The 17,730-nt window shown below is 33.8% G+C and overlaps 1 protein-coding gene across 1 annotated transcript; it reads right to left on the reverse strand.

The window, feature by feature from the left end:
• Positions 1-4,312: 4,312 nt before the first annotated feature.
• Positions 4,313-5,259, reverse strand: LOC135134623 (uncharacterized). The gene is made up of 3 exons (XM_064063346.1): positions 5,203-5,259; positions 4,511-5,017; positions 4,313-4,426 (listed from the first exon to the last, which is right to left on the reverse strand). Exons 1-3 carry the CDS (start codon positions 5,257-5,259, stop codon positions 4,313-4,315), a joined length of 678 nt encoding a protein of 225 aa, XP_063919416.1.
• Between the last annotated feature and the right edge of the window lie 12,471 nt (positions 5,260-17,730).

Below are 17,730 nucleotides of genomic sequence, written 5' to 3' on the forward strand. Positions count from 1 at the left end.
TAAAATTCTTCAGAAACGTCACTTTTGAAGTGTTTTGTTGTAGTTTTAAGCCAATCAGAAAACCTACGGGCTCGGAAAAAGCTACGAAACCATCAAATTTTAGCCAGAAACATTATTTTTGTCGATTTTTATTTAATCTGAATTATATTTCAACATTTTTTGATGATTCTGAGCGACGAAACACACTTAGGTAGACCATGCAGAATCATCTCAGATTAGGAAAAGGAGACGTTTGGGTCAATATTATGCATTCTGGCGTTCGTAGATACAAGAATATTGTTAAAAATTCTTCAGAAACGTCTCTTTTGAAGTGTATTGTTATAGTTTTAAGCCAATCAGAAACCCAATGGGCCCGGAAAGGGCAACGAAACCATCAAATTTTAGCTAGAAACAGTATTTTTGTCGATTTTTATTAAATCTGAACATTATTTCACTATTTTTTTATGATTCTGAGCGACGAAACACACTTAGAGCATGCAGAATCATCTCAGATTAGGAAAAGGAGAAGTTTGATTCAGTTTCATGCATTCTGGCGTTCGTAGATACAAGAAAATTGTTAAAATTCTTCAGAAACGTCAATTTTGAAGTGTTTTGTTGTAGTTTTAAGCCAATCAGAAACCCCACAGGCTCGGGAAGAGCAACGAAACCATCAAATTTTAGCTAGAGACAGTTTTGTGTCGATTTTTATTAAATCTGAACCTTATTTCACTATTTTTTTATTGTTCTGAGCCACGAAACACACTTAAAGCATGCAGAATCGTCTCAGATTAGGAAAAGGAGACGTTTAGGTCAATTTGTGCATTCTGGCGTTCGTAGATACAAGAAAATTGTTAAAATTCTTCAGAAACGTCACTTTTGAAGTGTTTTGTTGTAGTTTTAAGCCAATCAGAAAACCTACGGGCTCGGAAAAAGCTACGAAACCATCAAATTTTAGCCAGAAACATTATTTTTGTCGATTTTTATTTAATCTGAATTATATTTCAACATTTTTTGATGATTCTGAGCGACGAAACACACTTAGGTAGAGCATGCACAATCATCTCAGATTAGGAAAAGGAGACGTTTGGGTCAATATTATGCATTCTGGCGTTCGTAGATACAACAAGATTGTTAAAATTCTTCAGAAACGTCACTTTTGAAGTGTTTTGTTGTGGTTTTAAGCCAATCAGAAAACCTACGGGCTCGGAAAGAGCAACGAAACCATCAAATTTTAGCTAGAAACAGTGTTTTTGACCATTTTTATTAAATCTGAACTATAGGTCAATATTTTTTGAAGATTCTGAGCGACGAAACACACCTAGAGCATGCAGAATCGTCTCGGATTAGGAAAAGGAGACGTTAGGTTCAATTTTATGCATTCTTGCGTTCGTAGATACAATAAAATTGTTAAAATTCCTCAGAAACGTCACTTTTGAAGTGTTTTGTTGTAGTTTTAAGCCAATCAGAAACCCAACGGGCTCGGAAAAAGCAACGAAACCATCAAATTTTAGCTAGAAACAGTGTGTTTGTCTATTTTTATAAAATCTGAACTATATTTCAACATTTTTTGATGTTTCTGAGCGACGAAACACACTTAGAGCATGCAGAATCGCCTCAGATCAGGAAAAGGAGACGTTTGGGTCAGTTTTATGCATTCTGGCGTTCGTAGATACAAGAAAATAGTAAAAATTCTTCAGAAACGTCACTTTTGAAATGTTTTGTTGTAGTTTTAAGCGAATCAGAGAACCTATGGGCTCGGAAAGAGCAACGAAACCATCAAATTTTAGCTAGAAACAGTATGTTTGTCGATTTTTATTAAATCTGAACTATATTTCAACATTTTTTGATGATTCTGATCGACGAATCACACTTCGAGTATGCAGAATCGTCTCAGATTAGGAAAAGGAGACGTTTGGTTCAATTTTATGCATTCTGGCATTCGTAGATACAAGAAAATTGTTAAAATTCCTCAGAAACGTCAATTTTGAAGTGTTTTGTTGTAGTTTTGAGCCAATCAGAAACCCCACGGGCTCGGAAAGAGCAACGGAACCATCAAATTTTAGCTAGAGACAGTTTTTTGTCGATCTTTATTAAATCTGAACCTTATTTCACTATTTTTTTATGATTCTGAGCGACGAAACACAGTTAGAGCATGCAGAATCATCTCAGATTAGGAAAAGGAGACGTTTGGGTCAATTTTATGCATTCTGGCGTTCGTAGATACAATAAAATTGTTAAAATTCCTCAGAAACGTCACTTTTGAAGTGTTTTGTTGTAGTTTTAAGCCAATCAGAAACCCAACGGGCTCGGAAAAAGCAACGAATCCATCAAATTTTAGCTAGAAACAGTATTTTTGTCGATTTCTATTAAATCTGAACTATATTTCTACTTTTTTTGATGATTCTGAGCAACGAAACACACTTAAAGCATGCAGAATCGCCTCAGATTTGGAAAATCAGACATTTGGGTCAATTTTATGCATTCTGGCGTTCGTAGATACAAGAAAATTATTAAAATTCCTCAGAAACGTCACTTTTCAAATGTTTTGTTGTAGTTTTAAGCCAATCAGAAACCCCACGGGCTCGGAAAGAGCAACGAAACCATCAAATTTTAGCTAGAAACAGTATGTTTGCCGATTTTTATTAAATCTGAACTATATTTCAACATTTTTTGATGATTCTGAGCGACGAAGCACACTTAGAGCATGCAGAATAGTCTCAGATTAGGAAAAGGAAACCTTTGGGTCAATTTTATGCATTCTGGCATTCGTAGATACCTGAAAATTGTTAAAATTCCTCAGAAAGTTCACTTTTGAAGTGTTTTGTTGTAGTTTTAAGCCAATCATAAACCCTACGAGTAGCTATATAGTGGGGCTGCTGGCTCAGATCAAATGAGGTCAACCCGAGCTAGGATCCCCACAACTTTTGATCGAGCGGTCATTGATCTTTTTGGTCGAAAATTGACCTGGGCGTTCATTGACTCATTGTGGCTGCAGGTGGCTGACATGAGCGTTGACCTTGCTTTTGCTCGGTTAAACTGACGCAGCGATCCACTTCCTATCTCGAGCAGGCTCGAGTAATACCCCACCATCTCTTTTGCAGTTATATAAACGTCGATTTACTTGTCAGTGATTTATTTAGTTTTGTGCCTTCAATTGTTGAATAGATTGTAAATTTAAAATGTCGTCTTTTATTTCTGGTTTGAATAAAGAATCACAATTACAAGCTTTTGTGAGTGCAAAAACTTTAGAAGAAAACAAAAGTTTTTAATTAAAAGTTTTAGTAAAAGTCCTACAAAATACGGGGACAAAATATTTGTGCAACTGGAAGATTTCAGGACAATACTACCCCAGCGCTTTACTGAAAAATTGGACGATTCAGTAATCGACGATCTTAACAGAAAAATTGCTAACTGCTGGAAGTTGCGTTTCGTCAACAAAGGACCGATCGGTCAAACCGTCAATATAGAATTCATTGAAGGATGAAGATAATGAAAAATATGAAATATAATCTAACTACCGTTAAAACTTTGCATCGGAGATTAGATTTACATTTGGAACGTATTCGTTCCATAAAAGAAGCAATTAAGTTGTATGAAATAAGAAATGGACTTAACATTCTTAAGCTGTACTAGAATTAATGATTTTAATAAATTATAATTAATCACTTACTGTGTGTTTTATTTCACCATCCTCGTACAAAATATTATTTTATGGTGAATCGTCATGAATAAAAGACGTGTGTGCTTCGATAATATACCTGTTATTTTCTTAATAAATGGTAAAGAAAACCGAATTAATACTTGGTTATATGATGTTAGAAGATTTCAAATGAATGTGGAACGTTTCGAAATATAAATAAAACCGTTAATCGAAAAAATGATGGAGAAGAAGCGAAAATTTAGAGAAACAATCGAAAAGTTAGATTCACAATTGAAAATTATTCAACTAAGAAAATCAGTTAAATAACATCTTCGAAAATTGGAATAATTCAAATTTTATTATTATATTGTAATAAATATTGTTTATTTCGTTTGATGTGTTATTTTCACCAGTCCCATATAAAATTATTTAATTGCGATTAACCGTCACGAATAAAAGCCGTGTTTCTTCCGACAAAATTCCGTTTATTTTCGTAATAAATAAATGGTCACTTATATTACAACTACTACTACTACCAATATCTACATTACTGCTACAAACATCTAATTATTATCTAAACTACTGGCCTACACACAATTAATTCTACAAAGCAAAATTTTATACTACTACTATATACATAATTATCACTACTACAACAACAACAACTACTACTACTACTGCTACCTGCTATTACTACACTAAATTTATTTTGTTCATTAATTGTTTCACCCCTTTCACATTACTTTCACAGTGGATAAGTTTTTTGTTCACTTCCGCGAGTTGCGTTTTTCGTTCTGCCAATAGTCTCTGAAATTCGCAAACTTTATTGAAGTATCTTTTCACGTCTTTTTCATACTTGGCTTTTTTTCATAACAGGTCACTTCGGCGCACCTTTTGAATTTGTTCCGCCGCTCGAGACTTCCAACGGAAGGACGACAGCAGCTCCGACGCCGTGGATGGTGCCTGGAACTCATCTTCGCTGTCCTCCTCCGTTCGAAGTGACAATGCCGGTGTTCGGCAAGCCTGTTCCTCCTCTTCCTGCTGGTGTTGAAGTTCCCTTTGCTGCTCCTCCTCTTCTTTATCTCGCTGTTGTTGTTGCTGCTCCGCTTGCTGCTCCTCCTCCTCCTCCTGCTGCCCTTCTTCTTGTTCCTTCGTCACGCCACAGACGTGGCGAAGTAAACCCATATTTTTGCCTTGCGTTTCCAAACCCTCAAATAATGAGGGCGTTAAAGAAACGCATGACTCGTCTAGTGCAATGGACAGCTGGGAGGGCGTCTCTGAAGGCTCTTCCCTTACTTCTATGGCCTTAGAAGTGGACGCTTCTTGCCGAATGGATTTTATTTCGTCCAATTCCTCGGCCGTTAAATCGGCCAGTTTCCTCATTTTCGGCATGGCGGGCTGTCAAACAAAATAAAGACTTATAAACATTTCAACATTTATGAATATACAAAAATTAAAAAAAATGTATATGATAAAATATTAAAAAAAAAACATTTAGCAAAAAAACAAAAGACCTGTCTGAATTGTGTTGTCTTCTAATATTGTAAAAAATATTAAACAAATAAATAATTAAAAAAACGTACCTGAATTACAACATCTTGAATGATATTGATTTTTTTCGGCTTTAGTGAATGCTTCATCTTCTTCACTTTCACGATCACTTCTCCACATACACTGAAGAACTAATAATGACAATTATGTGTCTCCATACAAAATATATCGGAAAAATAATGTAGAGTAATGAAAAAATAATTTTAGAAAGAGGGGTGAAATGCCAAATCAGCAATTTATTATGTCCATATATGGACATCTAAAAGACTGCTAGACTTCAAGGTCATGAAAAACTCTTCCCGTGAGAAATGCAATTCAGCAGTTCTCATGAGACATACATATCAGCAATTTCAATAACACGTGCTTTTCTCAGAATTTAGGGGTTCAAGGTCATGAAAACAACTATTTCCGTGAGAAATGCAATTCAGCAATTTTTGAAGACGTGCTCTTCACGGAACTTAAGAGTTCAAGGTCATGAAAAAACTATTTCCGTGAGAAATGCAATTCAGCAATCCAAGCCTCACTGTGAAGCACATGTATATAAGACGTATTTGTGTTCTATAAATTTATCAGTTCAGTTCACAGATCAGATATGTTTCCACTGAAAGAGAGTATTATGGTTTCTCGCGATCTTGATACAGATTCGTTGAATGAAGAGAAACGTTGTATCATTCAAGCAATCGAAAGTTTGTTACGACAAAAATTTTCATCGTGCAGAAAATTCATGGCTGGTGGATGTGCCGCATTTCTATTGAACCGAACCTCTTCATATACGAACATTGATATTTATATAGAAAAAAATGAAAATATAGAAGAATGGGCTAAGGATAACTGCCAAGCTAACCGAATCTCTACTTACGTTTATCAATCCAAATGGCCTTGTTGTTATTTGAATTTTGAAGGTTTTCTATTTAACCTTATTTTTATTGAACCTCGTCCTCAAATTTCCTTGGAAGCCAGAATACTAAGAATTCTCAAATCTTTCGATTTAACTATATGCAAAGTGGCAATGTATTTTTCAAGTGGAGTAAATCCAGTACTTGTTGAATGTAAATTAACAGATGTGAATTTCGACAATGTTGAAAAAAAAGATCGCATCACCAAGTATAAGAAAAGAATTGCCAAAAAGGAAGTACGATTTGAACCAAACAATTTAGTCATGTCAGCATATACTGTAGTGGTAGATCACGATGATTCCTGTAGTGCTGGTAATAATTTGAAAAATATCAAATAATTTATTGTTGGGTTAAATCGTAGTGCTGAGGCTGTTAGAAAAAATGATAGGATATATGTGAAATAAAACTAATAAATGTAAATAATTGTTTTATTGAATCCGTACATTCATAGATTTTCAAACATTTGTTGGATTATTGGGTTTGCTACAATGAGTGAAACATATTAACACTAAATAAAATAACACACAAAATATAATTACAAAAATAATTGCTCCTGCAGAAGTAAATATCCAGATCCAGGGTTTTGCCAAACAATATTGTGTAGCATTTTCACCGCTAGAACTTTTGTATCCACTATAATCGTTAATAATGGTGATAGTTGGTGACTTGCATCGGCTTCTGTTTTTGAAGACAAATTCTAGTTGATACTGCAGTTGGTTGGAAACGGATACATTTTTTGAATAAAACATAACTAACTGATCATGTCCATCTTTAATTTCTATCATTTTTCTACAAGTACATTTTTTATTTCTAACCAGAGTTTGTAAATATACATCTGTAACATTGCTATCAGTGAATAAATAAAAATCTTTCTGTATTAAAATGGTCGATAAAATAAGTGTGCAGTTTAAGCCTAACATTGTTTGGATAGAATGAGTACTTTGTTGTTGCGAAGTAACATATATATGTATTCAACACCACCACCACCACCACCACCACCACCACCACAACTAGCACTAACGGCTCGCCAAATCCCAGCATGCTACTGTTACGGTCATTATCGAGAATATGAGAAAAAGTGAAGCAAACCACACATGATCGTTTCTTAAACAAAAATCAATGACTTCCTTTGAATTGTTACTACAGTTAATATTTTCTATTATTAACCATTGAGAAAATTGTCGATTTCCTTGTTCTGTTTTTATCTTGTAAGCCAAATGATTTTGCGTTGTTATATTTTTCGCAGAGAAGAGATGATAACTGGTTTCGATTATATTGATCGGAGTAATTTTTTCCCAAAATTCCTTTTCATACGTCTGAATATACAGGAGAGTTATGTTTGGCGTGGTATAGATATATAAGTTGTTTTCAACAAGCGCACTTAATAGTACCATCACGTTGATAGGCAGAAACATTTTAGACTAGTTATGTTCTTGTATACACACACTCGAATAGCAAGCTTGTAGAGGTGGTAAGTCATTGTAGGGTGGTAGCGATAAACGGACCGAAACAAATTACTATAATTATTTTATTATTTTCTTCTAAAAACTGACTTATAATTATTGATTGCTGTTCTGTCCAGCAGCAGCTCCCTACTCATGGAGGGGACATACGTTTGACTAATTTCATCATCCCAGTTGTCTGGGCATTCTATTATTGGCGGTGGTGGTGGTGGTGGTGGTGATGGTGGCGGCTGGGATGCTCTGGAAGCAGGCTCACGGAGACATCTCTCCCGCTCCCATTGCTCACGATGACAATTAAAAATATGGCGCTTCAATCGGCCCTCAAGAAACCTATGGCTTCTGTCAAACGGGCATATGAAAAATTGCTCTAAATAAAAAAAGAAAAAACAATTAAGATTTTTATTTAATAGTAATAAAGACAAGCTTACCCATTTTGTTGTTTATATATATTTTTCTCAAGTGTTGAGGACTGAGTGTGATCTTCAATTTGTTGAAGACTGTTATAACTCTTGCGGGTGATCTTCAATTTATACACATTATCGATCCCCACTCTTGCTATTTTCCTCCACTTTTACTACAGAATACATTTTCTTAATTACTCTGAAGTTGATAATTTAGTTGTTTTTCTGAGCTTGCAAAAATACGCGTCTCATTTTTCGCTGATTTTTATTAAATTTGTTGAGTTGTGAGTTACAATCGGAAATTCGCGTTTACATATAAATAAGAAGGTATTCCACAGAAAAATAAAGAAAAATAATATTGCTCTTCTTTCTACTGTGATAAACAAGTTCGATAACAAAAAAAAAAAAAAAGAAATGCATCCGCAGGAAACAGTGACGGCTATATGTAAAGGCTCGCTTAAGCTAATTCATGAATATATTAGTAAAATCAAAACAATCGAAGAAATTAAAAAATTTTTAGTATATATAAATACCAGCATTAGAATAATTAGAAAAGCACTTAGATGTAAAATACATCGGGAAAATATTTTAGAAAATGCTAATTCCTTAGAAACAAGTCTAGCTTATCTAAAATTTTACCGCTTCAAGCTTTTAAATAAAAAAAAACATTTGTCTCTAAAAATTGGAGAAGGTTATTTTAAAAGAGACAAATTTAAACCTACGGCAAACGTAACCTGCCAAGACATAGAATCTTGTTTTGAACAAAGGATTCGTACAGGATTTATAATTAATCATCACATTAAAGATCCTCTTCAGTTTTGTAACAACAAATTTCAAAACATTTGTATATGGAAAAATTAACTACACAAGAACGTGAGCAGTTTGAATCCTCACAAATATGTCATATATGTAAAAAAACATTTTCAGAAAATAACGTTAAAGTGCGCGATCATAATCACTTAACTGGAATGTATAGGGGTGCTGCACATCAGAGTTGTAATTTAAATTATAAAGATATTTGTGTTATACCTGTGGTGTTTCATAATATGAGTGGAAATGACGCACATTTTTTTATTAAAGAACTTTCAAATTCAATAAAAGGTGACATTAAATTGCTTCCCATCAATAAAGAAAGATATATTTCATTTACTAAATTTGTCGATGATACAAAAGTTAGTTTACGATTTATTGATTCTTTCAGATTTATGCCCTACAGTTTAGACAAGTTTTTTTTCCAATTTAGATAATTCACAAAAAATTATTACGCAGACAAATTGTAATAATATGGAAGAATTTTATTTGTTAAACAGAAAAGGAGTGTTTCCTTATGATTATATAAATTCCAGGGAGAAACTCCTTGGAACAAAACTACCCGAAAAAAAGGATTTTTATAGCCGCTTATACGAACAAGATATTAAAGATGAAGATTATTCTTACGCTATCAAAGTTTGGAATACTTTCAATATTCGTACATTAGGAGAATATTCCGATTTATATTTAAAAACAGATGTGCTTCTTCTAGCCGACGTATTCGAGGCATTTCGAACTACGTGTTTAAATACTCATCAACTTGATCCCTTACATTATTATACTGCACCAGGCCTTAACATTTGATGCCATGTTAAAAACGACAAAAATTAAACTAGAACTCTTAACGGATATAGATAAAGTCCTTTTTGTGGAGAGAGGTATTATAGGTGGAGTTTCTCAATGTTCTAATAGATACAGTAAAGCCAATAATAAGTACATGAATAAAGACGAATATGATCCTTCACAAAATAGTACCTATTTAATGTATTTTGATGTTAATAACTTTTACGGAGCGGCAATGTCTCAATGTTTACCGTATGGGAAATTTGAATTTGTAGAAAATTTCAATATTTCAGATATCTTAGATACTTCTAATAATTCCACAACTGGTTATATTATTGAATGCGATTTGGATTATCCAGTAGATTTGCATGAAATACATAGCGATTTACCTTTAGCTCCAGAGCACATGATACCACCCATTTCAAGGTCTAAACTTAAAAAGTTGTTTTTGACTTTATATCCTAAGAAAAATTATGTTATACATTATAGGAATTTAAAAATGTATATAAAATTTGGTATGAAAATAAAATGTGTACATCGTGTTCTTAAATTCGAACAGTCTGCGTTTTTAAAAGAATATATAGATAAGATACAAGGCTTAGACAGCAAGCGAAGAACAATTTTGAAAAAGATTTATTTAAATTAATGATTAACGCTATTTACGGTAAATGCATGGAAAATGTTCGAAAACATAGGGATATTCGATTGGTCAGTAAATGGGAGGGACGATGGGGAGTTCGTTCTCTTATTTCTAAACCAAATTTTCACAGTTCCGTTGTATTTGATGACGATTCAGCGATCATCGAAATGATTAAATTAGAGGTGTTTTTAAATAAACCAATTTATGTCGGTTTTTGTATTTTAGATATTTCTAAAACTTTTCTCTATGAATTCCACTATGGTTATATTAAGGAAACATTTAACAGTAATGCAAAGTTGCTTTACACCGACACTGACAGTCTAATTTACGAATTTCATGTAGGTGATATATACGAATATATTAAGAAAGATTCTCATCGGTTTGATACTTCAGACTATGATTTGTATATATAATATTTATGGTATAGAACAAAAAAATAAAAAAGTGCCAGGTTTGATGAAAGATGAAAATAACGGTAAGATTATGTTAGAATTTGTGGATCTCAGATCAAAAATGTATGCATATAGAGTTGCAAAGGATGATTTTAATAAAAAAGTAGTTAAGAAATCCAAAGGTAGTACGAAAGCTTCACTTAAAACAATAACATTCGAAAATTATAAAGAATGCTTATTTAATAACTGAAATTACGAAAAGTCCCAAAATCTCATCAAATCAAAGCATCATATTGTTTACACAATAAAACAGGAGAAAATAGTTCTCAGCCATAATGATGATAAGAGAATTGTTACAAGATTTGCAACGGATACGCGACCTTGGGGATATCATATTTCGCCACCAGAAATGTGAAGAGTGGGGAATTATAACATAAAAGCAGTTTAAGTTAGCTGATGATTTATTCGATGTTGGTGATTTAACATTACTACAATGTCTGACTTGAGACAATTTGTTGATTTGCAAGCATTTTGTGCATCCGAAAATGTGTATAAAACTTATCTTCGCGCCGCTGCGAATGATAGGACAAAATTAAATTTGTTCCTTACATTATTGAAAAAGCAGAATTTATTGTACTGGATGAAGTGTTTAAATGGATTGCTGAAAATGCAGTTGGTTTTTTTACTCTTGACATATGTGTACTCCTACAAAAGAAACAATCTGTTGACAGCTATATTGATGCATTTCTACATATATGTGAAAGAGACAACATTGAAAATTTAAATTATGTTTCTTTGGAGTTTTTAATGACCACCAACTACCTTGATAATTCACTAGTTTATAAATCTTTTATTTATAAATTATTAAGTGATCATCGCTGGCAGAATATGGGGGATATCTTCTATCCTGTTGAAAATATCCGGAAAAATTACCGACGGATCGAGCAATGTGTTGACGAATTTATGTGTCGAGCTGCATATTTGGCAAATCACAAAGCACTCACTACATTCTTTGAGGCTCTAACGATAATCAATTACGATTCCTTCACATTTAAACCCTCTGAAAATCAGGAGCACAAAAGAATTTTCACCTGACTCAAAAAGAACATTGTCAAAGGCGAAGCTAATCCTGAATTACCATTAGGATGGACCGAAGGACCAGATGAAGCAAGATGGCCCTTAATTAAATTAGATGATTATAAGTATAAGAAAACTTTAGATGTAATTTTTGGTTCTCATAAATAAAATACACAAAAATTGTTGTATATGTAGTTTTATTTACCCCTCAAACATAATACATTAATTTTAAATACAGTAACATTTTAACTTATTCACAACACTCTGACGACATCTTGTGCAGGAATGTATTTTACCATTCCGTCGTGAAGAATAAGACAGTAGGCTGTGGTGTCTGCTGGAATACCTGAGGTCGTTTCAAACCACAAAGTAATTATAACGGGGCCTCTCTTCAAAGCTTCCGTTTGTTTAGAACAGTCGATTACTACTATGGGTGTCTTTTCTTTAAATTCATCCTTATCGAATAATGGCTCGCTAGTTTTGGATAAGAACGATGTCTGGAACTCTTTAAACATATCATAGAGAATTGCATAACGATTATTTGTGAAATCAACATTCAGGTTGTCGTAGGGATACATAGTATCGTTAAGATACAATTTTACATCTCTCAGATTACAATGATCAAATTGACTGTAGTTTTTCTTCAATTGATTTTTTCTTCCCTGTTGCAATGCAAAAAGTATGTACTGAGGTTTTTCTAAGGAAGTTTTAATAGTCCAAGTATTAGTTATCGATTGATTTTTTACTTCTAAACATAATATCCAATTCCCTGTTGCTCCTTACAATGTCGATCAAGGCGATCCTTTCGGCATCGGACACGGACAAGTGATGCATTTTCCAGTATATTTTACTAAGTTCTACTTTAATTTTGTATTTATCATATGAAGAAATTAGAGCATTTACATCGGTATTAGAACGAACTAAAACAAGCTCTTGTCTTACATTCAAAATAGCCTTTTTGAAATCTTCGCAAAAGCCAAAAATCATTTTTAATGGAATCGAAACTTCAAAAGTTCCATTTTCTTTAATTATATTCGAATCTTTTTTAGGAAACCATCCAGCATTCTCTAGAGCTACGCGTTCATTACTGTTATACGTTACATATCCTTTCATGGTGGACGCTAACCCTGGGTTTCTAATACTATCCACAACGACTCCAGCAATTTCATATCTTATTTGATTAAACAACAAAAGAACGCCATTATTTACAAATTTGATTTCTGATTTCTGTACAATTTCGTCCATTTCATTTTTCACAATAATCTTACCCTCTATATGCAATGTACTCAAATGAGGAAAAGTGTATAAATCTTGATGTTCAATAGGAATTCTTATTTCATCATCATAGTTATATGAACTGTTAGAATAAGGCAAGTGTGTATGTCTTTCTCCATAATAAATTGAATGATCATATGCAGCTTTTTCGTTTACGTTTAATATTTCAAAATTTATTGCTGTCTTTTATACTGGATAAAAATATTATTTCAAGACCGTTAATCCTAGAGATTCAAGAAATCTACGATTCCCTAAAGTTAAACGTTTGATCATTGTAGAAGGACTGACTGATTTTCTTTTCATCGTCCTATATATATACCGAATTTCGGTTTTTTAGATTTTCATTAAAAATAATACCCATCACGTGAGGTTCTTAAGATGCAAACGTACACCCACCTCTTCACCTCTAAAACTAACAATATTTCCTTCTTGATCTGTTATTTTAACGATTATCTCATCTATTTGTTTCGTATTAATTGGTAGATATATAATATTTAATGGTCGCTCCACTATTTTATAACCGGGAGGTACTGTTGGAAAAAATTGATGTATTAGGTGAACAGGATTTCCGTTCTTATATGAACCAGTTACTATATTACAATAAACGCAAAGAGCATTCACTTTTAAAATTTTTGCTGGAAAGTCTGATATATGAGTTTTATGCGCTTTCAGAATATTGTTCTTAAATCCTAATAAACTTCCTAAGGAATCCTTTCTTGAAAAATTTATATCAAGGGTACATTTGACTTCCGATTTTAAGGTATTATTATTTCCTCTGATTATTAAGTTTGATGTTGACATTTTAAATTTCTTTATTCTATTTCCGTATTCGTCAGTTTGGTATTGAAAATAATGTTCCATATAGTTTTTGATTTCTTTATTTAAATACGACTCAAGGTCTTCTATCTCATAAGAACCCCCGGGAATTTCTATATAATGCTCTTTTTTGTCTGGTGTAAAAAATAAAATTTGTTATTATTGTTATCGATATTTGGAAAAGAATTCCAAGTAACCAAACTCTCTAAACCTAGAGCATAGTTATAATCTTCCAAAATAATTGGTGGATAGTATCTGCTCGAAAGTACAGAACTGTTTCCATCCAATGAAAATAACATCGACATCGTAGTACTTACTTCAATGACACTATCAATTGAACTAAAACGCTCTAACTTCGAACAATCTTATTTGTAACAGTTATATAGAAATCGTAGACACAAATGTCCACAATTAATAGTTTTAAAAGTCTGTAAAGCTTGATGATTATATACTATATTACAGGAACCGTTGCTCTGTAAATATTTGATCAGTTCAAGAGGTGGCCTCAACTCTCCATAACTATCGAAGTATATAGCTTCGTTTCGTGTTTTTTTTTAAGCTGTCCAATGTGTTCCAGAACCTTCCTTATTGTCTAGATTTAATATACCACACTCATTAAGGTGCACTTTATTTGGAAGCGAATCTTTCATAAAAACTCCTCTGAAGCGAGGAATTTTCAAACGCTTTACATATTTGCAAATGTCGATGTTGGTGAGAGCATGTTTTGGAAGATTTATCGGTAGTTCTTTTGAAATTTTGATGGGGCTAAAAAAAGACCATATCCTCTTTTATATGGTTTCAAATATAATCCACTCCCTGACTTTCCTACAGCTATCGACTCCATTTTCTGATTGTGTCTTTGGTTTTCTTTCAACTGTTCTTTAGCTGATTTAGCATCGTTAACAGCTTTTGCAACGGCTGCTGCACCACCACCTAAAGATCCCAGAGCGCCTAAAGCGGCAAATGATTTTACTGCTCTCATGGCCACTTTTACAGCATCGTTCATATTCTTAAATTTCTTATTTTTTAAAGCAAGTCTGGCGGATCTTCTTAAAACGTTAAAATTCAAGGCCTTTCCACGTCTAATAGTTTTTCTTTTGATTCGACAACCCATACCAAGTTTTATTTTAGCTTTCATAGCAGCCGCAACACCTAAAGCAGCAGAAAGATGCGTCCGAAGAACGTAGTCTAAGTTTTGCTTTATGTAATAGAACTTTATCGGCTTTATGTCGATTTCCCAAATCTCTATGTTCACTGTAAGCTATATCGTGAAATTTGCAAGCTTCGTCTAATTGATTTCGACCTTTATCTCCTCTTGCTAATCGTTTTTCTAATTTAGTTCCTGGTCCACAAAAGTTATAACCCGGAATATGAAGTTCAAACGGTAATTTATTAATAACCGAATTTACGGTCCCACGTCCACAATATGTTTTTCTGTAGGTCTCATTACGACGACTGTTCCTTGTTCGCTTCGTAATCTTCATTTATACTCAGACTTTCGTATCAGCTAAAATACTATCGGAATCGTAGAAAAATTTAGTATTTATACCACATGTCGGTTTCTTAATTAGATGTCGAAATGCGTTTGATCCCTCAAAACCTTAAATTGCCGATAAGCAATAACGATATCAAAATTAACAGTGAGAATAAAAGACACGGAGATCTTTTACCATCGACAGTAAGATGTATTATTGTCGGACCGTCAAATTGCGGAAAAACTAATGTTATGATAGGTTTAATCGAACATCCAAATGGTTTAAGATTTGAAAATGTCTACGTGTATTCTAAATCTCTTTTCCAACCAAAATATCAATATTTGGAAAATCTTCTAAAACCTATTAAAGGTATAAATTTTTATAGTTTTAGCAATTTCGACAATAACAACATACCACCAGCGCACAAAGCTAAAACTAATTCTGTCTTCATTTTTGACGACGTGGCATGTGACAAGCAAAATTTAATGAAAGAATATTTTAGCATGGGACGACACAGAAATATAGATTGTTTTTATTTATGTCAAACATACACATGTATTCCTAAACATCTAATAAGAGACAACGCAAATTTTATTATTTTATTTAAGCAAGATAATTTAAACTTGCGTCATATTTATGATGATCATATCGGTAGCGATATCACATTTGATAAATTTAAAGAAATGTGTTCATTTTGCTGGCAAAATAGTTATGAATTTTTAGTAGTCGATAAAGAGAACGAAATTCGTAGTGGTAGGTTTAGAAAAGGATTTGATAATTTCATTGACCCATTTTCATAATTTCAGTCTATAAAAGTATCCGTCAACATGCCAGTTCCTGTAAAATATAAATGTCCAGAATGTGGAGGTGAAACAGATACCCCTAACTTACCCTGTATATATTGCTATTATAAAGATCATATAAGAGATCATTACAAAACAAAACATGTGCATCTATACTATTGAAATATGAAAAAAAAAACTAGAATAAAGTCTTTTTTATAGAATGTTTGTGAAATGTTGCATACGTATATAAGCCTTTAATTCAAATAGATTAATTCAGTTTATTTGTATTTTCGAAAGTCTTAGGAGACATGGATTCGAAAATATCAGATGTGCTTGATTTAAAAAAGAAACTGATTAAGAAAAGAAAAGATTTACAAAGAAAATTAGAACTAATTAAAGCAACTCAAAGAAATGAAGAAAAAAAAGTATGAACCCCTTACCAAACATTTGGAAACATTAATTGAGAGAAGAAGTGAATGTGCAATAAAAAGTAATCAAGATGTGAAAACAAAAAATGCATCGAACATTGAGCACAGTACACCAACAAAGCGAAAGTTGGAAAATACAATTCTATCTCCTGTTCGTGCGAAAAAAACTATCAATAATACACCAATGCAAGAAGAAATTTTCACACCAAGACAAAAAAGAATTGCTACAAAAGTTACTAACCTTGTGAAAAGAATCGATGCAATCAAAAACGAAAAAGAAGAAGGAATGAGTCCGATTAGTTCAAAATATGATATTCTGTGACAGGGAGATTTCGAGGAATCAATAAATTAAACAGATGCACAGAACAATGTGTTCGAATACATTCCCGAAGAAGACAATGATAATTACAACTTCGATGAAGTTCTTGAAAAATCTGTACAATTAAGTAAAAATTATATTAAAAACATCGTTGATACAGATGTTTACAACGAATATTTAAATGATTTTGATGAATTACCGAGAAAATATATTGACGAAATGCATCACGATACAGAAAGTAAATTTGATCACAGAACAGGCGTAAGACATGACACGTTCTCAGAGAAATTTTACATTGGTTCGAAGGAGGTACAATTTGTAGGTCCAGATATAAAAATAGATAATGAGATATTTAAAGGGACGCCTGGAATTTATGAACTCATTTTTAAAAAGAAGACTATTCATTTTACTGTGGAAGACAAAGAAATATACAGTGCCTCAAGGGAGACGCGAGAACATGGGCGACGGCCAGCCGAGACGGATGGAGCACCTACGAGGACTTCCGCCACGACTTCGTGGAGTTGTATTGGCCCACACACCAACGCAGGGCCGTGGCTGAGGAGGCCCGGCGAGGACGCTTTGACCCCCACCGAGATGGACTCATGGTGGACTATTTCATCAACAAGTACGGGCTCCTGAAGTCGCTGATGTTACCAGACAGCGAGCTCGACACCCTAGACAACGTCATGAGGGTGTTCCCGGACGACGTCTGGAGTGCATGGAGCACCATCCCACCGAGGGAAAGGTGTTTTGCCAGGGCTCAAGAGTTCCTCCTTGGACGTGGGTCCGGTCGAGAACACAGGGGCTCTGACAGGGGGTCGGCCCACCGAAGGCGTGAGCGCCGGTCACCGCGACGCAGGCGTCGCGACGATTCCAGGTCACACGCTCCTGTCCCCGCGTTGCCTGCTCAGGCACCCTTTAACCCCTTTTCGCTTCCTCCGCCCAACACTTCGGGAAACGCCTGGAGGACACGTTGGTGAGGCAAACGTGTCTTGATACA

Source organism: Zophobas morio, unplaced genomic scaffold (genome assembly GCF_036711695.1).
Source record: "Zophobas morio isolate AGI-343-1 ecotype UQ-CSIRO unplaced genomic scaffold, CSIRO_AGI_Zmor_V1 ptg000023l, whole genome shotgun sequence".
Classification (NCBI taxonomy): domain Eukaryota; kingdom Metazoa; phylum Arthropoda; class Insecta; order Coleoptera; family Tenebrionidae; genus Zophobas; species Zophobas morio.